Source organism: Canis lupus, chromosome 8 (genome assembly GCF_048164855.1).
Source record: "Canis lupus baileyi chromosome 8, mCanLup2.hap1, whole genome shotgun sequence".
Lineage (NCBI taxonomy): Eukaryota > Metazoa > Chordata > Mammalia > Carnivora > Canidae > Canis > Canis lupus.
The window spans coordinates 37,422,822-37,442,538 of record NC_132845.1 but is presented as its reverse complement, the minus strand read 5'-3'; the positions used below and the strand labels follow the sequence as shown (position 1 = coordinate 37,442,538).

At 62.4% G+C, this 19,717-nt stretch overlaps 1 protein-coding gene across 1 annotated transcript; it reads left to right on the top strand.

Annotated features, from left to right (window-relative positions):
* The first annotated feature begins 10,334 nt into the window (after positions 1–10,334).
* PGAP6 (post-GPI attachment to proteins 6) lies at positions 10,335–19,086 on the top strand. Its single transcript, XM_072835048.1, has 13 exons — positions 10,335–10,461; positions 13,479–13,656; positions 13,730–13,922; positions 14,399–14,529; positions 14,715–14,983; positions 15,070–15,389; positions 15,693–15,783; positions 15,862–15,985; positions 16,384–16,520; positions 17,328–17,506; positions 17,586–17,732; positions 18,226–18,342; positions 18,672–19,086. The coding sequence occupies exons 1-13, from the start codon at positions 10,335–10,337 to the stop codon at positions 18,966–18,968; spliced, it is 2,310 nt and encodes a 769-aa protein (XP_072691149.1). The 3' UTR covers positions 18,969–19,086.
* Positions 19,087–19,717: the final 631 nt, after the last annotated feature.

The following is a 19,717-nucleotide window of genomic DNA, read 5'->3' as shown; positions in this document are numbered from 1 at the left end:
AGTCCTGGGATGGAGTCCCACGTCAGGCTCCTGGCATGGAGTCTGCTTCTCCCTCTGCCTGTATCTCTGCCTCTCTCTCTCTATGTCTATCGTGAATAAATAAATAAAATCTTTAAAAAAATAAAAAATAAAATAAAAAATAAAAAAATCTCAGTCTGGGCAGCCCGGGTGGCTCAGCGGTTTAGTGCTGCCTTCAGCCCAAGGGTGTGATCCTGGAGACCCGGGATCACGTCCCATGTCGGGCTCCCTGCATGGAGCCTGCTTCTCCCTCTGCCTGTGTCTCTGCCTCTCTCTGTGTCTCTCATGAATAAATAAATAAAATCTTAAGAAAAAAATAAAAAAACTCAAAGTCTGAAAATTCCAAGTATTAGGAAGATCGTGGCCCGTTGGAATTCACGTACCGCTAGTTAGAACCTCAACTGACAAAATCCACTTTGGTCAGCGGTTTGGAATTATCAAGAGAGTGAAAAGTCAGCCTACAAAATGCAAGGAAATATTGGCCAATCATATACCTCAGAAGGGTCTTCTTTTTTTTTTTTTTAAGATTTTATTTATTTAGGGCAGCACTTGTGGGGCAGCGGTTTAGCACTGCCTGCAGCCCAGGGTGTGATCCTAAGTCCTGGGATCGGGTCCCACATCGGGCTCCCTGCATGGGGCCTGCTTCTCCCTCTGTCTGTGTCTCTGCCTCCCTCTCTCTCTCTGTGTGTGTCTCTATGAATAAATAAATAAAATATTTTTAAAAAATATTTTATTTATTCATGAGAGAGAGAGAGAGAGAGAGAGAGAGTGCACCTGAGCCAGGGTGGGGGTGGGGGTGGGGCCGCTGAGGGAGAGGCCGGCTCCCCACTGAGCAGGGAGCCCCACGTGGGGTGCGACCCCAGGACCCGGGATCATGACCTGGGCTGAAATCAAGAGTCGGATCCTCAACTGACTGAGCCCCCTGACACCCGGGGGTGTCACTTCCAAGGCCACTTGCAGAAAGCCCTGAATGAGGGCTTCTCCTGCCTCTCTTTGACCCACACTTTCCAGGTGGGCTCTTCTTTCCAGCTCGTCTCTTGGCTGAATGAGAGCCTGAGGACAAAGTACCCCTGGTGGCCCCAAAGCCACCTGCCCCATCGTAAGGACGGCCTGGAGCCCGCAAGCCCGTGGCCACCCGGTGACTGACCTCAAGACAATGACTAGCCTGACCTCGCTGCCCCTGCTCGTGCACCCATCGTTGCCGCCGTGTGTCCGGATAACCTGGAAGTGGTTTCCACAGCCTGGACACGGTCTTGGACACGCCAGTCTGGTCTTCACCATGTCTGTGTCGTGGAAATAACTCTTCCTTGCTTCACCGCCTGTGGATCTTGTCAGCGGCCAGCGGCTGGGCCTGGGGTGTCTGGGATCCCCGAGTCGGGGGCTCTCGTGGCCCGCACCCCGGCCGAGGCCCAGCCATCCCGCCTCTCTTCTGTCCGCCAGCCGGGAGCGCCGCGCAGTCCTGCATCCACGGCCCACGCCCCGGCCCACGGCCGCGCAATGAGGAGAGCAGCACATCCCCCCGAGTCAAGGCTGGAGGCGACTGCAGCGGGGCCGATGCCGGCGGCCTCCCGAGCCGGACTCTCCAGCCGAGCCCCAGCCGGGCTCCCGACCCGCAGAAACTGCGAGGTCCCAGGTGCATGTTGCAGTGATAAACCAGTAGATCAAAGACCGAGGAGGGGGCGGTGTGGGTGGTCTCACCGCCCGGGACTGGGACCCGGTGTCTAGGACCCACGCTGCTATCCCGTCCCTCGGGGGCCAGGGCTGTGACCGCCTGGGACCACTCCCAGCCCTCTGCCCAGCACCTGCCGCCTCTCAAGGCCGGGCCCACGGGGTTCCAGTGTTGGGGTGTCAGTGTGGGTGAGGCCTGGGCCCAGGGTTGCAGTCGGGGCCAGCACAGCCTTGGATTTCTGGCACATTCCTGTGAATGTGCTGGTGGTCTTCACCCAATGTACTTGGGGAGACCCGGCCCAGCCCCCACGCCAGCCCTGCCAGCTGCTTCCATCAGCCCCGTTTCCCGGCACTACAACGGGCACTGCCCACACTGGGATCTCCCCACCATTCTTGGGGGTTTTGTTTGTTTGTTTTTTATTTTTATTTTTTTTTTATTTTTTTATTTATTTATTTATTTTTTTAAATTTTTTATTTATTTACGATAGTCACACAGAGAGAGAGAGAGAGAGAGGCAGAGACACAGGCAGAGGGAGGAGCAGGCTCCATGCACCAAGAGCCCGATGTGGGATTCGATCCCAGGTCTCCAGGATCGCGCCCTGGGCCAAAGACAGGCGCTAAACCGCTGCGCCACCCAGGGATCCCTGTTTGTTTTTTAGATTTTATTTATTTAAAATAAATAAACTTGCGGGTTTTAAACTTGCGCCTCCTTTGGATAAATGGGGATGTCCCTGCGCGTGTCCCTGCGGCGGGCCAGCCCGGAGCTCTGTCCCCGCAGTCCCCCGGCCAGCAGCCACAGTTCACTCTCCTCTAGACGTCACTGCCGCAGCTCCTGCTTCGGTCTGGGGCCGGGAGCCTCGCTCTGCACCACGTCCCTCTTCTGCGTTGGTCACACCGTGGGCCCGGCGCCCGGCTCCCCGCGGAACCCGCCAGAAGTTCCGGTCCGCAGTCGGTGGATGCGGTCCGCAGTCGGTGGACACGGCCCGCAGCACATCGGCGGCTCACGGCTGCTGGCGGTCGCTTTAGGATCCCTGTCCCCATTCCTCCATCTAGCAGGTTCCACCAACCGCTGGCCGGCCTCGGGTCTGTGCTGCGGGCATGCCACCGCCAGCGCTCCCAGTGCGCCCCGTGGGGCCCCTCCCGGGGTGTGCACGCACATTTCTCCCCATGAACTCACCCTGCTGTTACTGTAAAATATTTGTGTTCATTGTGGTCAAACTCTTTCTCCTGAAGTCTACCGACCTGATAAACGTAGGCACGCCGGTTCCTTGTGCTCCCCGTAGTGTGTCCGTCCATCCATCCACCTGTCACCCGTCTGCGTCTTGTGGACAGTCGGGCTGAGCCACTTCTAGGGATAGTCCAGGCTTGCTTTATCTGTTTCTTTTTAAAATTCAGTTGAGGGATCCCTGGGTGGCGCAGCGGTTTGGCGCCTGCCTTTGGCCCAGGGCGCGATCCTGGAGACTCAGGATCGAATCCCACGTCGGGCTCCTGGTGCATGGAGCCTGCTTCTCCCTCTGCCTGTGTCTCTGCCTCTCTCTCTCTCTCTCTGTGACTATCATAAATGATTAATAAAAAAAAATTAAAAAAAAAAATTCAGTTGGAGGGCAGCCCTGGTGGCTCAGCAGGTTTAGCACCTCCTCCAGCCCAGGGCCTGATCCCAGGGACTTGGGATCGAGTCCCACGTCGGGCTCCCTGTATGGAGCCTGCTTCTTCCTCTACCTGTGTCTCTGCCTCTCTCTCTGTCTGTGTCTCTATGAATAAATAAATAAAAAGTTTTTTAAAATTCTGTAAAAAAATAAAAAATAAAATTCAGTTGGACAGACTCTGACTTTTTTTTTTTTAAGATGTACTTATTTATGAGAGTGAGCAAGCAGGCGGGTGGGGGAGAGGCAGGGGCCGGGAGAACCTCGAGGCCGGCTCCCCTTTGAGTGCGGAGCCCGATGCGGGGCTCGACCCTAGGACCCCCGAGGTCGCCATCTGAGCTAACACAAGGGTCAGCCGGTCACCAACTGAGCCACCCGGGTGCCCCCTGCCTTTTTTTCTTATGTGAAGTATAACGAACACACCTGATATTCGTTTCAGGTGGACACATTGATGTGACAACTGGGTACAGGACACGGCGCTCACCATGACGGTGACGAGTGTGGGCGCCGTCTGTCCCCATCACTGTGGATGGCGTTACAACTACATCCCGGTGCTGCACTTCTCATTTCCATGACCTATTTATTGTATGACTTGAAGCGTGTACCTCCTCATGGCCTTGATCTACCTCACCTGTCGCTCTACTAAGCTGCCCTCTGGCCACCGCTGCTCGGTTCGGTAGTTAAGAGTGTGTTATTTTGTTTCTTTTTTCTTTGTTCATTTGTTTTGTTTCCTTTTTTTTAAATTTTTTTTTAAATTTATTTATGATAGTCACACACAGAGAGAGAGAGAGAGAGAGGCAGAGACACAGGCAGAGAGAGAAGCAGGCTCCATGCAGGGAGCCCGACGTGGGATTTGATCCTGGGTCTCCAGGATCGCGCCCTGGGCCAAAGGCAGGCACTAAACCACTGCGCCACCCAGGGATCCCTGTTTTGTTTCCTAATTTCATGGGAGTGGAATCCTATTGCAGGTGTCTTTTTCTGGCTGACTATTTTCACTTAGCGTTTCATCCTCTTGGTCCATCCATATCATCATAAGCCCCAAGACTTCATTCTTTCTTATGGCTGAGAATATTCTGTTCTTTTTAAAAAGATGTTACTTATTGGGATCTCTGGGTAGCGCAGCAGTTTGGCGCCTGCCTTTGGCCCAGGGCACGATCCTGGAGACCCGGGATCGAATCCCACATCAGGCTCCCGGTGCATGGAGCCTGCTTCTCCCTCTGCCTGTGTCTCTGCCTCTCTCTCTCTCTGTGTGTGACTATCATAAATAAATAAATAAAAAATTAAAAAAAAAAAAGATGTTACTTATTTATCCACGAGAGACACAGAGAGAGGCAGAGACAGGCAGAGGGAGCAGCAGGCTCCTGCGGGGCGACCTCGATCCCAGGACCCCGGGGTCACCCCCCGAGCTGGAGGCAGATGCTCAACCGTTGAGCCACGCGGGCGTCCCAGATTTTGTCTATTCTTTTTTTTTTTTTTTTCGATTTTGTCTATTCTTAGAGGATGTTTTTGGCAGACATAGAATTGTGAGTTGACAGGAGTATTTTTTTCTAGCATTTTGAAGACAACATTCTGCTGTCTTCTGGCCTCCATTGTTTCTCACTTCTGAGAAGTTATAAATCATTCAGACTGTTGTTCCCTTAAACGTCATTTTTCTCCAGCTGCTTTCAATATTTTCCACTCAAGTTTCGTTTCCAATAGTTGAGCCTGGTGTGGTTTTCTTTGTATTGATTCTTCTTATGGTCACCAAGCTGTTTGAATCTGTAAATGTGTTTCACTAAATCTGAGAATTTTTGGCTATTAATTTCTCACCCATTCTTTTCTGCCTCCTTCTCTCTTTCCAGTCCTCTTGGGACTCCAACTGTATTCTATTGTGTGGTCCTTATGTATGTATGTATTTATTTATTTATTTGAGAGGTAGGACGGGCAAAGGGAAAGGGAAAGGGAAACTCAGACTCTGCATTGAGCGTAGAGTCTGACACGGGGCTTAATCTCAGAACCCTGAGGTCACAACCTGAGCCGAAACCAAGAGTCAGATGTTTAGCCGACTGAGCCCCCCAGGCGCCCGGATATCCACCTTGAGACCTGTCAGACCTCTGTTTGTCCCTGCTCAGGCTGCTGCTGGTAGGAGCCAGGAAAAATGGGCTCCTTCTCCTAGGACGGCCCCCGAATAGCCTCACCAGCATGTGCTGGCCCAGGCACAGGGCGAGGGGTGCCAATGGGAGCCTCCAAACCAGAGAACAGCTCTCGGTCCTCCTGCCCTGCATGCAGCTCTCACCCACCACCCTCTTCACTTGCCCCTTAGAAGGGGACCAGGAATCTGGTCTGGTCACCATGCTCCAATGCATTTGGACCTCATCCCAGGCTCACTGCAGGCTGAGGGCCTGCGGGCACTGCTTGTACCCTTCACCCTCTCCTTCCCAAGTGCCCAGGACCTGGCACGGGAAGCATTCATTCACCCACATAAAGTGGGGATAGATAAGAACCTCACGCTGAACTTCATGGAAAAAAAAAAAAAGGTTAACTTTTATTTATGCATAATTCTTTTTTTTAAAAAAGATTTTATTTATTTATGACAGACAGAGAGAGAGGCAGTCACAGGCAGAGGGAGAAGCAGGCTCCATGCAGGGAGCCCGATACAGGACTCGATCCCGTGACTTTAGGATCACACCCTGAGCCAAAGGCAAGCACTAAACAGCTGAGCCACCCAGGGATCCCTGGGTGAAGTATTCCTATGAAACCCAGATGTCTGGGGACCCCCAGTCCGGTTTATGGTGACAAGGTGGGGCCTAGGACAAGAGTAAGAAGGGGGTCTGCATTGCAGAACCCAGACCACAGAGGTCATGACCCTGCTCCTTCCTACAGGAGCCTGCAGTGGGGGGTGTGACAGAGGCCCTGAGCACACAGGGCAGCCAGCTCCTTCCCACCTGGGGTCTTCCTAGGGCCTCACACACAAGAAACGCTGGGAGGAGGAGCCCGCGTGGATTAAGGAAGACAGGGAGGGTGACCAGGAGCAGCCAAGGTGTCCGAAGGCCTGGAGCCCTCTCAGTGGGTGCAGGCCTCTAACTGGAATGGAAGCTGTGGGGGCTGAGGCCAGATGTCAGCTGGGCCCAGGGTGGCAGCACCACCAGCCTGCAATAGCCAGGGAGGAGGGTAGGAAGGAGGGGTGGAGGGGGTAGGGAAGGGAGGAGGGGAGGAAGGGAAGGGAAGGAGGAGGGGAAGGGAGGAGGAGGGGAAGGGAGGGAGGAGGAAAAGGAAGAGGGGAGGGGAGGGGAGGGAGGAGGGGGGACTGGAGTTGCCGAGGGGCAGGTGGGACAGGGGAGGGTGGGGGTGCCGCCGCACCCCCTCCTGCACAGGGTGGGCTGGGAGGCCCTGGAGGTGCCTTGGATCCAGGCGCTGCAGAGACAGCGTCGTCCTCGCAGTCCCCCAGGTGTGAGCGTTGCCATGGGGACCTTGAGATGCTGGAGGCCCGAGGGCACCGGGCTGCTCTGTGCGCCTCACAGGGCTCCCCTCGTTACTTGGCTCGAAACTGCTGCTCCCGGTGCCCCAGCCTCGGGCGGACCCGCACCTTCCCGCACCTTCTCTGGCGACGGCCTGTTTTTCTTCCAGTTTGTCCTGGTCTGGGGGGCGGGGGAGCATCCTTCCTCGGTCCCCTTCCTCTCTGGACTGGATGACCTTTGCCTTACCCTGTACTTTCATAGTTTTCCTACTTACACAACAGTTTTTTTAAAGGAATCTCCACCCCCAGCGTGGGGCTTGAACTCGCCACCCGGAGACCAGGAGTGCCCGCCCGTTCTGCGGACGGCCCCCCAGGAGCCCCTACTTACATAGCACTTTTGAGGACACGGTCAAGTGACCGCCCGTTGCCTCCGTGACTCCCTGGGTTCCTGGCCCTCTCGCTTATCCCTGTACCTGCTTACCCCTGTACCTGCGGGGTGTGTTCTAAGTCGCCCTCTAACATTTTAGTCATTTTGTTCTCAACAGTGGCCCAACTCCTCTCATTGGAACTCGCCCTTGTGGCACGTGATGGGGACAAGGGACGCTGCCATCCCTGGCCGGGGGGTGGGGGGGTGGGCAGCCTCGGGGCTCCACGGGAGGCCCCCCAGGGGGGTCCTGGGCTTCTTCCCAGGGCGTGAGCAGTACTTAGTGCGGCCCCCCACCCAGCAGCCCAGGCCACCCGCCCTGGACACAGCCCGGGAGGAGGGGCCCAGGAGCCGCAAACTGAGGCGACCCTCTGGAGCAGCAGAGGAGGAAGTCTGGTGGGGACCTGAGCCCAGCCCGGGGTGGGGACAGGCTTCCAGCGCTCAGCACTGACCACAGCTGCTGTCCCAGCACCGCCCTGGCTCAGCCTCCTGCCCTAAAATTGCAGCTCAGCAAAATCACAGACGTGACCTCTGTCCCTTTAAGTTGAGAATAGCCAGCTGGCCAGGGGTGAGGGGGGCCCAGCCGGGGAACAAAGGGTCTCTTTGCTGGCATCACACCTGGGCCCCGTGCTCCACCCTTCGGCAACTTTCTGGCCCCTGGGCTGGCTGGGTCAGTGTCCCCCTCCCCCCTCCCTTCCTTCCCCTGCCTTCCCCTCCCTGAGCTCTCAGCCAACACCCCCTACACAGTGCCCAAGACACACCCACAGGTAAAGCCAGCCTTCCATCCTGGCCGCCTGCCGGGTTCCCTCCCAGAGTCCATCAGCATAACCTGCCCCCAGGTGCTTCCAGCAGGTCTGGGCCTTCCGTGCACCCAAGTTAAAAAAGAAAAAAATCCTACAGGGCTTTCTGGGGACTCAATTGGTGAAGCATCCATCTCTTGATTTTGGCTCAGGTCCTGATCTCAGGGTCGTGAGCCTGAGAGCCCCTTTCCTGCTTACGATTTCCGTCTCCCTCTGCATCCCCGTAAAAAAAAAAAAAAAAAAAAAACTTCCTGCAAAATTTTGTAGGTAGCTTTCTGTATACACTGTTCCGCTGTTTCCTTTTCTGAGCCAAAGTGGCATCTGGCGCCGGTTCCCACTCAGTACGTGCAGCTTGCGGGCTTCTCTTTGACAGCTGCTCTCTGTGGCTGCGTGAATCCCCGTGAACGCCCGTGGCCTAACGACCTCGATGGGGAGTGGGCCCGCCGCAGCACACAGTGGCCTCTCCCCTCCTGAGCCTCCCTGGAGAGCGACTGGAGCAGAGCGGATCCCACAGCTTCCGGGATCCCCAACCTCTGCTCCCTAACATCCTTCCGGCGGGATTGAACTTTTTGACCTTGGCAGGTTTGTCAGGCAGAAGACAAGACATCTGTGCTTTTCAGCTTGCATCCCTCCAAGGAGGGGAAGTTGGGGTCTGTTCCCCTGCATTTGGGCGTCCATCCCAGAGCCTCCTCGCCTTTGCGGGAGAGTGGGCATTGTGCTCTTGATTTGCAGGGCTTCTCCGTCCCAGGCTCTTCATTCTCAACTCACTCAGATCGGCCCTTCACTGTAGGAGCCGCGAGCCTGGCCCAAGTGCAGCAGGTTCTCACCCGACCGAGGCAGCGCGCTCCGCAGAGCCTGCATCTCCCCTGGCTCAGTTTCAGTCTTGCCTCTAGGCTTCTGAGTTTGGGGTCATCTTTAGAAATGCCTTCGTTTCCCCAAGACTCTGAAAAAGTTCCCCCAAGTTTTTTTTTTTTTTTAAGATTTTATTTATTTATTCATGAGAGACAGAGAGAGCTCCGGAGAAGCAGGCTCCCCACAGCAGCCTGATGTGGGACTCGATCCGGGACCAGGACCTGAACCAAGGGCAGACGCTCAACCATCCAGGCGGCCCAGTTTTTTTTTTCTTTAACCCCTAAATCCTTAACCTGTTTGGAATTCAACCCCACGTGAAAGGTGAGGGCAAATTCCACTCACTCAGGCGAATCGGCACCTTATAGAGGACAAAATTCCCACAAGTACATGGAGCTTTTTCATTTTCCCGTGGAAGTGTGTTCTTTACGCTCCTGGCGGTTTCGTGGTGTGGAGGACTCGGAGGCCCTGCCTGGGGGGCCGCTGCCGGCCGAGCACTCGGTGGGGGCTCAGCGGATGCTGGGGCGCGGCTCCAGTCCCCCGCTCCAGGGCTCGGTACAAGGCGTCCCGCCCACGGCTCTGGGACCCCGACACTCACGACCCACGGACACCTGCGACTGCACCTGCACGAGACACTCGGGACGTTCCGCGCATCGCCTCCGCCTCAAACGCGGTGGATTCCGCATTCGTGCCCCGCCACCTTCCCCTCTGAACCCCTGGTTCCCGCGCCCTCTCGGTCCCACGTCCCTCGCGCCAGCCCCCGACCCCCGGGGACCCTCTCCGTCCCACGTGCCTCGTGTGCCCCGCTGGGTCTACTGTTCTCAGTGACAACTGCTGTTCTCTCTTGCTCCAGCCCCGGGCCCCGGGCCCCAGGTCTCACTACCCACCCCTTGGGTCTCCCTCCGGCTCCCACGCCCCCTGCTGGGTCTCGCCCGCCCCCCTCCCACGCCCCCTGCTGAGTCTCGCTCCGCCCCCCGCCCCCTCCCCCGCCTCCGTTGGGTCTCGCTCCGCCCCCCACCCCGTGCCACGCCCCCCCGCTGGGTCTCGCCCGCCCCTCCCACGCCCCCTGCTGAGTCTCGCACGCCCCCTCCCACGCCCCCCGTTGGGTCTCGCCCCGCCCCTGCCCCACGTGCCCCGCGCGCACCGCGTGACCTCCATCCTGTCCCGCCCCGCGTCCCCCCGTTTGCGCGCGGCGTCGGGTCGGCACCCCTAGTCCACGACCTCCCCGAGACGCGTGCACCTCCCGGTGCCCCAGGTCCGCTTGGCGCCGCCCCCGCGCCCCCTCCCGCCCCCGCCCGTGGGTCCCGCTCTGGCCCTGCTCGCGGCGGGGCGGGGCCAGGAAGGCGGAAGTGCCCGGGGCGCCGGCGGCGGGGACCGGCCGGAGGATGGGAGCCCGGGGCAGAGGCGGCGGCGGGGGCCGTAGTGGCGGCGGCTGCCCGGGCGGCGGCGGGCGGCGGGGGACGCGGGCCGGGTAGCGCCGGGCGGAGCGCGGAGCCATGGGCCGGGCCAGGCCGGGGGCCGGGGGCGCGGCGGGGGCGGCGGCGGTGGCGGCGGTGGCGGGGCCGCTGCTGCTGCTGCTCGCTCGGGCCCCCCCCGCGGCCGCCGGCGACGGCAGGAGGAGCGGTGAGCCGCGCGGGCGCCATGGGGTGCAGCCGGGGGTGGGGGGATTGTGACTCGGCTGGGGCGCCTGTGCGCTCACCTGCGGCGGCGGCGGGGCAGGTGGGCTGGGAGGACGCCGGCGCCCCTACCTGCCGCCGCGGCCCCTCGCGGGTCCCTCCCTGGGCGCCCAGGTAGCGGCCGAACCGGCGCGCGGGGCGGTGGAGGGGCGTGGGGGGGAGTGGAGGGCGCAGGGCGGTGGAGGGGCGTGGGGGGCGTGGAGGGGCGCAGGGCTGGGCGGAGGGGCATGGGGGGTGTGGCGGGGCGTGGAGGGGCGCAGGGCGCAGCTGGGGCGCTGGGCGGTGGGATTCCGGGCCCCTCTGGCCTCAGAGGTGGGCAGAGGCGGGAGAAAGTTGTTGGGTCTGGGAGTGGGCCCCGCGGGCGTCCGTCCTCACCCTCCACAGAGTCACAGCCAAGCCCTGGGCGGTGACCCCCACAGCTGGCCTTGCTTCTTGGCCGCTGGCCTCCAGGTGGACCTGAGGAGAGGGGTAGGCCTGGGCGGTTCTGCCCCGAGAGAGTCCCCTCCCTGTACTGAACCCCCGGGAAGTGGCTCCTCAGGGTCCTGCCTGGGGGAGAGACACTTGGGGGTGTCAAGCCCCCTGAGCGTTGCCTTGGTCTCCCGGGGCCCAGATGCCCGGCGGCTGGCATAGCCTGGGGTGCTCCCCTCCACTCCTGGCTCCCTGCCCCCCCTTCTCTGAAACTCTCCGAGCTCCTGTGTCTTTGAGGGCTGGGCCTCCACTTGGCACAGCTCTACTTGAAAGGTGGTTTCCCGGGAGATTGGTTTCTGGTTCAGCTGCTCCGCTGGACGTTGCCACTTTTGTGTCCACCCTCCTCTCCATCCTGAGGTCAGGGCTGGGTGAGGGCTCCCGGGTGGGGGGCGCAGGCCTGCGGACAGGGTAGGCCACTGGTCCTGACATCTGTGCCCGGGCAGGGTGTCCTTACCGGGTACCTGCCCTGCTCCGGAGGGTGCGGGAAGCGTGCCCTCACATGGGTTCCCAGTACAGGTTCACAGACTTTCTTCCGACTGATCCTGTGTTCTTGGAGGGGCCCACAGGGCGGGGTGGGGTGCAGGAGGCTGGTGCCCCCTGATACAGGTAATGGGCTCCTGTTCAGCAACGTAACTGCATGGTAGGAGGTCGGGCCGTAGGGCTGGGATGCTGGAGGGGACATGTCGCCCTGGTAAGGGGTTCCCTGGGTCTCAGGGCGACCTTGAGCAGGTCTCTTATCTCCTGTGCACCTGGGGAAATGTCACAGCTACCACCTGTGTTCCAGGTGTCCGCAGGCTGGCGCTCCCGCGCTGGCGGCTGCCGGATGTCTTTGCCCCGTTCAGGCCAGGGTGCTGGGTGCCCCGCTGGTGGACAGCTCTAGGACTCAGCCCACAACCGGGGGAATGGGACCCGGTGGCCAACGGCCACCTGGGAAGTCTGGACTCCGTCCTGCATAGAGCGTCCCCTGAGCTCTCTGCTATGTGGGCTCCTCTGGACCTCAGACCGGCTGTGCAAGTGGGTCCCTATCGTTTCTGCCATTGCTCCTCGGGAGGGCCAGCTCCTTCCCTGCTCATCTGGCTTAACCTGGAGGGGCCCCGGCCTGCTATGGGGGTGATGGCAGGCAGCCTGTCTCCCAGTGGGGAGGAAGAGGCCACATCCTCCTGCGTCCACAGCGGGGTTTCTCCCGGAAGCACTTTAACATCCATTAACTTCAGAGGACAGGGTGCCTGAGGGGAGGTGCTGTCTGCCTCAGCCACCTCACGAGGAAGCTGGGACCCAGAGGAAGGGAGGAACAGCCAAGGTCACAGGAGGCACGGGGCCTGAGCTGGTGCTGGGGCCAAACTGCCTGCCATCGAGCCCAGGCACCTCACGGCCCGCACCCCTGGCTAGCTGCTCCTGAGAACACAGAGAACATTTAGGGTGTTTCTGTTCTGTGGGAGCCCCGAGAGGGAGGGCTGTGGGTGGGCAGTGCTCGTGGGGCCAGACGCCTGCTCTGGTGCAGGCTGTGCTGGGCACACACTCCCAGGAGGGCCCTAATCGGGGGTGAGGCCTCAGGCCTCTGCTGAGCCCTTGACGACTCAGAGCTGGTCCTAGAAACGTTGGCAAGACAGGGTGAGCATCCGGTGCAAACTCTTAGAGCGGGGAGGGCAGGGGAGCCGAGCCGGGGAGCTTTGCACACAGGTGGGGACCTGAGAGCTCTATGCCGCGGGTGGAGGGGCGCTCCAGGCTGGGGCTGTGGGCACTTTGCTGCCAGGGGCCCCTGCCGTGCCTCTGTGCGGTCTGCACGAGCCCACCAGAGTCCAGGAACCAGCTGGTCCTCTGTCATCACCGCGGGCCAGGCTTTCGGCTGGGGCTCCATCCCCCGAGGTCTCTGCTTGCCTCCCCCCCAGACTCTAGTCTGGCTGTGCCTCAGGTCATCGTGGGTCTGAGCAGGTGGCCGGTCTCCAGGCCTGAATCCCCTCACCCAAGTGGAACCCCAGCAGGGGACAGGGGAGGCTCAGAGGAGGGGGTGCAAGGGTTCAGGGGTCCCGTGCCCAGGGCCAAGGGGAGATGGGCTGGAGCTCCCACGCGGCGCACTTCCTGCGTCCCTCAGCCTCCGTCTCCTGGCCTCGGAGCTGCCCGGGCTACATGACCGCGTGTGGGAGGGTGTGCGGGGACGTGCTTCAAAGGTCTCAGGCATTTGGGGTGCCCGATGTCCGGAGGCTCATCGTGGAAGCTGCCCGATTGGCGCGTTGTTGCTGGTCGGGGGAGAGCTGGCTTCAGGGTCCAAGGCTGTGCCGCCCGGGGATCAACCACGTGGGGCCGGGGGTTGGAAGGATGCGGCCTGGCCGGGTGGGACAGCAGGCGGAGAAGCTGCCAGGGCAGGAGAGGGCGGCGCCGCGTCGGGGTTGGCGAGTCAGGCACCCGCCGGGGCTCTGCTCATGTCTCCGTGGGACCGCGTGGGGAGGCGGGCGCTGTGGGCGCTGCAGCCTGGCTCACAGCCCCTTCTACCTGCAGATGTCAGACTGGTGTCCGAGCAGTTCTCGCAGTCCCCACAGAAGCTATCTTTCTACAGCTGGTACGGCAGCGCCAGACTCTTCCACTTCCGTGTGCCCCCTGACGCCGTGCTGGTCCGCTGGCTGCTGCAGGTGTCCCAGGGTGGCGGCCCCGCCTGCAGCCACGCCGAGGTCACCGTGTAGGTACCGCTGCCCGCTGCCGCCTGCCCCGCGCCCTGGGCCTGCGCCCGACCTGCCGCTCTCCGCCTGCAGGTACTTCCGCTACGGCGCGCCTCCTGTCATCAACCCCCTGGGCACCGGCTTCCCCGCCAACACCTCCGTACAGTCCCCCTTCTTCATCAAGATGCTGCAGAGCAATGCGTCCGTCAATGTCTCCCACCCAGCGCCTGGGGATTGGTTCATGGCTGCCCACCTGCCTCCCTCATCCCAGAAGATTGAGGTGAAGGTAAAAGGGCCGCTTTGAGGGGTGGGGGCAGGGCCCTCAGTGCGGGACCCCCCCTCCCCCCACCCTCGTCATTTATGCCCTTGGGGCCGCTTTTGCTTTAGGATCCACTGCCTTGCTTCCCTGTGCACTGCTGCAGCTCAGTGGTCAGCCCTGAACTCCTCCACCACCGGCCCCATGGGCCCCCTGCTCCGACCCTGACCCCCCTGCCAGGCCCCCTGCTCCGGCCCTGACTCCGCCGCAGGCCCCTTGCTCTGGCCCTGATCCCCTCGCCGGGCCCCCTGCTCCGGCCCTGACCCCCCCGCCGGCCCCCTGCTCAGGCCCTGACCCCCCCGACCCCGGGCCCCCTGCTCCAGCCCTGACCCCTGCCGGGCTCCCTGTTCCGGCCCTGACCCCCCCCTCAGGCCCCCTGCTCCGGCCCTGACCCCCCCCCACGGGTCCCCTGCTATGGCCCCAACCCCCACATCTCTCTCTCCTAGGGTTTTGTCTCTCCCAGTTGCGTGTACACTTTCCATCCTGACATGCTGGTTGTGCGGGCCGTCGAGGTCTCTATCCTGGAGCCTGATGTTCCCCTTCCACAGACTCTCCGCTCCCATCCCAGCTACCTCAAGTGAGTGGGACCTTGGGGAGGCCCTGCCTCTGGGTGTGGCAGACTGGGCGGTCCCCGCGCCCTCACCGTGGGGCCGGGGTCTCAGGGCCCGGCGGCCCCCTCCTTCGGCCAGCACCTCGTGGGAATGATGCGGGAGGTGGTGCAAGTCAGGGAGCCTGAGCGAGAGCGTGTCCCCTTGGCCACAGAATCTTCATCCCCGAGTACACCCAGGAGCTGCGGCTGGAGCTGCAGGGCTGTGTGACCAATGGGAGCCTGGGCTGCCCCGTGCGCCTGACCGTGGGCTCAGCCACCCTGCCCAGAAACTTCCAGAAGGTGCTCACGTGCATTAGCCTCACCTGGTCCTGCCACCTGCTGCTGCCCTCACCACCCTGGGAGCGGTGGCTGCAAGTGACGGCCAAGAGCCTGGCAGGACCTCACGTGTTGGTGGCTTTCAGGGCTGTGGCTGCCCTCACAGGTGGGCTGTGTGCAGAGGGCGGGTGCGCGTGGCTCTGCCCCCGCCGGACCCCCAGCTCCCCGCAGCTGAGCCCCGTCCTCCGACAGCCTGCAGGCCGTGGACCATGAACTTGCAGCACCTCCTGCAGAGCAGCCCAAACCGCAGCTGTAACGCCTCCGCGGCTCTGCTGCCCCCCGGCGCGGGCTCCTGGGTCCCGGGCAGGAGCCGCGGGGCAGGCGGTGGCCCCTTCTGCCTCACGAGCTACCCGGTCATTCGGGAGGACACGGACGTGCTGTCTGTGCGCTTCTGGCCCGCGGACCGGGTGTCGGTGCTGGTGCGGTCGGGCACCCCGTCGGTGATGCGGCTGTACCTGCACACGGGCACGGACAGCGGGGGCTCCCTCAGCATCTCCCTGCAGGCCAACCAGGTACCTCCCGCGTGCCTGCCTCGGGCCTGGCTCAGCGTGGGGCGCACCCGCCCCGCCCCACACACCACGCTTGGCTCTTCCTGCGCTGACGGGCTCGGACACGGGGTCAGCCTTTGGGGGGATGGGGACTGCACAGGCACCGGGGCGGGGGAGGGCTGTGTTCCCGGGGCCGTGCCGAGGGAGATGGGCTGTGGCCGGGGTCAGGCCGGGGGGCCCCAGCCCTGGAGGGGCCACAGAGGACAGTGGCCAGCGCCGGGCAGAGCGGGAACGCGGGCCCGAGCTCAGCGCGGCCTGTCCCCCTAGACCGCCATGACCAACAGCACCAGGGTGGCCGTCTGCGTGAACGCCGCCTCGCCCTTCCTAAGCTTCAACGAGTCGCTCAACTGCACCACAGGTACGGGCGGGCTGCACCGCCAGCTGTCCCGCCGCTGCGCCCCTGCCGCCTCTGAGCAGGCCCCCCACTTGCCCGCAGCCTTCTTCCAGGGCGTCCGCCTGTCTCTGAGCGCCGCATCCCGCAAGGCTGACCTCATCGTCCCCTACCCGGAGACGGACAACTGGTACCTCTCCCTGCAGCTGGTGTGCCCTGAAAGTCCCGAGTGAGTACATCTGGAGACCCGGGCATCACCGGGGGCAGGCGGCTGAACCCTGATGGCGGGACCGCGCACGGGGCTGCCCTACTCGAGGTCTGGAGCCACCAAGCGTCCTGCAAGCCTCGCGCAGTCAGTTGCCTTCTGGGCAAGATGAGGCATTCGTCTCCTGCACCTGGTCACCCTTGTTGCTACAGCCCCAGGGGCAGTACAGGGAGTCTGGGACCCAGGGCAGGCCGAGGGGAAGGGCACGTCGGCCTCGCAGAGCCCGCAGCTGCTGTCCTCCAACACGTCGAGCCCGGGGGCCTCAAGTGTGGTTCTGTGTGTCCAGGAGGCCGCTGGGAGCCCTGACGAGGGCCTGGCCAGCGCAGCTCAGTAGCCGGCCTTCCTGTGCCCCTTTCCCACAGGGAGTGTGAGCAGGCTTCGGTCCTCGTGGAGACTGCCTTGTATCTGGTACCCTGCCTGAACGACTGCGGACGCTACGGCCAGTGTCTCCTGCTGCGCAGACACAGCTATCTGTACGCAGGCTGCAGCTGTAAGGCGGGTGAGGGCCAGCCCTGGAGGCTCCAGACGCTTTTTTGTTTTTTTCTTCTTACATTTATGTATTTAAGCAGTCCTCACACTCAGTGTGGGGCTCGAACTCATGACTCCGGGAGCAAGCGTGGTAGGCTCCTCCAGCTGAGCCACAGGAGCCCCGCCTCCAGACACTTCTGCCTTTGGCATCTCAGCCCCGTGCCTTCCTCGGAGAGCCCATCTTCTCTCTGTCAAGGCCAGAGTGCGACTCTGCAGAACAAGGGCAGATGCCTCCTCCCCGTGCCTACCATGCACCCACAGTCCCCCACCCCTGCACCCCAGGCACAGATGCCACCCCCGGAGGCAGTACTGCTTGCTGACCTTGGCCTCCCCTGCCCCACACCTGCCCCACACCTGCTGGGCCTAACCCACACCTGCTGGGCCTGACTTGCCCCACACCTGCCCGGGCCTGCCCTACACTTGATCCTGACTTGCCCCACACCTGCCCCCTATCTGGCCTATACCTGTCTGGGCTTAACCCACACTTGCCCCACACCTGCCTAGGCCTAACCCACACCTGCCCCACACCTGCCACTGACTAGCCCCACACCTGCCCTACGCCTGCCTGGGCCTAACCCACACTTGCCCCACACCTGCCCTACGCCTGCCTCACACCTGCCCAGGCCTAACCCACACCTGCCCCACACCTTCCCGGCTTGTCCCAGCTGCTCCTGGGTGAGGAATGAGCTTCCCTGCAGGGCTCTAGGTGCGGGGTAGGCCCTGACGTTCAGGAGCACCCCGCGGGCCTCAGCCCCCTTGCCGTCCCTCGGGCCCGCAGGCTGGCGTGGGTGGAGCTGCACAGACAACAGCACTGCGCAGACCGTAGCCCAGCAGAGGGTGGCCACACTCCTCCTTACCCTCAGCAACCTCGTGTTTCTGGCGCCCATCGCCGTCTCCGTGCACCGCGCGCTGCTGGTGGAGGCCTCGGTCTACGCCTACACCATGTTCTTCTCCACGGTAGGCTGGCCGCGCCCCCTGGGTGCAGGGCAGGGGTGGGCTGCATGGGCAGCAGCCACTCTCACCACCCCGTGTGCAGTTCTATCACGCGTGTGACCAGCCCGGGGAGGCGGTGCTGTGCATTCTCGGCTACGACACGCTGCAGTTCTGCGACTTTCTGGGCTCGGGAGTGTCCATCTGGGTCACCATCCTCTGCATGGCACGGCTGAAGGCGGCCCAGAAACACGTAAGTGACTCCTGACTCCGGGCTGGGCCCCGGCATGCGGCCTGCCGAGGACGAGACCAGAGCGAGAGCTCGGCTCTCAGGGGCCTCCCATGGCTCCTGGTGCCTCCCGCTGCGAGGTGGCTGCCGGGCAGGGACTCGGGTGGGCGGGTTCGGTGAGGCCCCCGGCCGTGCTGCTGCAGTCCCTGGTGCTGAGGACACTCTGGGGGCTTTTCCGCCTCAGGTGGCCCTGGCTGATGGAGACATGGGCCCTGGTGCCCTGCCTGGCCACGCTGGTGCCTCCGACATTCACTGTGGGCGGACCCATGGGAGCCGCAGGTCCCAGCAGTGCAGGGGCTGAGGTGGTCACCTGCCCCCCAGCCAGCAACCCTAGGGGGTCTGGGCCGTGGGGACAGCAGCATGGTCACCGTCCCCGGGCTGCCTGCGCCTGTTGGACCTCGTGTTGCTGTAAACGGCTCTGGCCTGTGACCTTGCGGTCACCCCGTGTCTTGTCCAGGTCCTGTTTCTCCTGGGGACGCTGATCTTCGCCATGTCCTTGCAGCTAGACCGCAGAGGTGCCTGGAACACGCTGGGGCCTTGTCTCTTTGCCTTTGTGGTCATGGTCACCATGTGGGTAAGGAGCTGGGACAGGCCAGGGTTCCTGCCCGGACCCCCCGCCCCCCTCCCCGGTGGTTAGGCTGAGTCTGGCTCCCCCACACACCCCTACTTGGGACAAGACATCCTGGCCCTTCGTTGGGGCTGGGTTTCTGCTCCTGGGCCTGAGTCCCCACACGTGCTGAGGGCCGCCAGGGACCCCCCACGGCCTGGCCCGAGAGCGGTCAAATGTCTGTGTGCATAGGCCCTCTCTGCAGCCGCAGGACGGTGTTGCTGCCCGGACCTGGGTGGGCCCTGGGGGGCTGTGGCCGCAGCTCCTCAGCAACGCTCACCTGGCGGCTCCCCCAGGTGTACCGCTGCGGGCACCGGCGCCACTGCTACCCCACGTCCTGGCAGCGCTGGGCCTTCTACCTCCTGCCTGGCATCTCCATGGCTGCTGTGGCCGTCGCCATCTACACTTCCATGATGACCAGCGACAACTATTACTACACGCACAGCATCTGGCACATGCTGCTGGCAGGAAGTGCGGCGTTCCTGCTGCCACCGCGTGAGGAGCACACTAAGCCCTGGGCCTGCTCGCAGAAGCTCACTTGCCACTATCAGATCTGTAGGAACCACCGAGAGGAGCTGTACACCGTGACGTGACGTGGCCGGCTCAGAGACGCCTGCAGCTGTGATTTGACTCTCTGGCCAGGGGCAGGACCAAAGGAGAAGGACCCTGTCCAGATTGATTTCCAACAGAATAAAATTGCCCAATGCACTATTTGCTTACTCCCGAGGAGAGGACCACACCCCCAACCCCCAATTCCCTTGTGCCTGCTGGCTGCCGGCTCCCTGTGCGGGGGCCCCAGGGGCCTGGGCCTGGCTGCTTGGAAACCACAGGTACCACGCAGGGGCACGTTCTGTGTTCTGCCTAGAGGTGGTTGGAGGTGGGGAGAAAGATTCCCCATGGTCCCTGTTCCTCTGTGAGGTTCTGGCTTGAGCCCACCCCCCGCAGCCCCTGCCCCGTTGAGCCTGGGAGCTGTGCCTTCCCTGCATCCCTGGCTCCCTGATGGGGATGCTCCCTGCTGACGTGGACGTGTGGGGAGAGGGGACCACAGTCTGCAGGCAGGAAGCTGATGGGCCCTGGGGCTCCAGGAGAGGCCGGGGCCCCTGGGGAGAGGCTCCTGGGGGGGGGCCCGCCCAGCTGCCCGGGAGTGCAGTGCCGCAGCCAGCCCGTGGGCTCCTGGGCCCTTGTGTGGGGACTTGCTCCTGGAGAGGAAGAGACCACGGCTGCCCCGTGGGCCGAGCCACTGCTGGGGAGGAGGCTCCCAGGGACCCGACCGGCACGCCCCGTCCTCCGTGGGGGAAGCAGGAGGCGGCGGCTGCACCGCGGTGGGCTGCTGTCTGTGCCC

Excerpts from the sequence above, each read along its gene's own strand:
- PGAP6 (XM_072835048.1), top strand. The coding sequence starts at position 10,335 with ATGGGCCGGGCCAGGCCGGGGGCCGGGGGCGCGGCGGGGGCGGCGGCG. Across the intron at positions 14,984-15,069 it reads GGCTGTGGCTGCCCTCACAG|CCTGCAGGCCGTGGACCATG; the intron begins GTGGGCTGTGTG and ends GTCCTCCGACAG. Across the intron at positions 15,390-15,692 it reads TCTCCCTGCAGGCCAACCAG|ACCGCCATGACCAACAGCAC; the intron begins GTACCTCCCGCG and ends CTGTCCCCCTAG.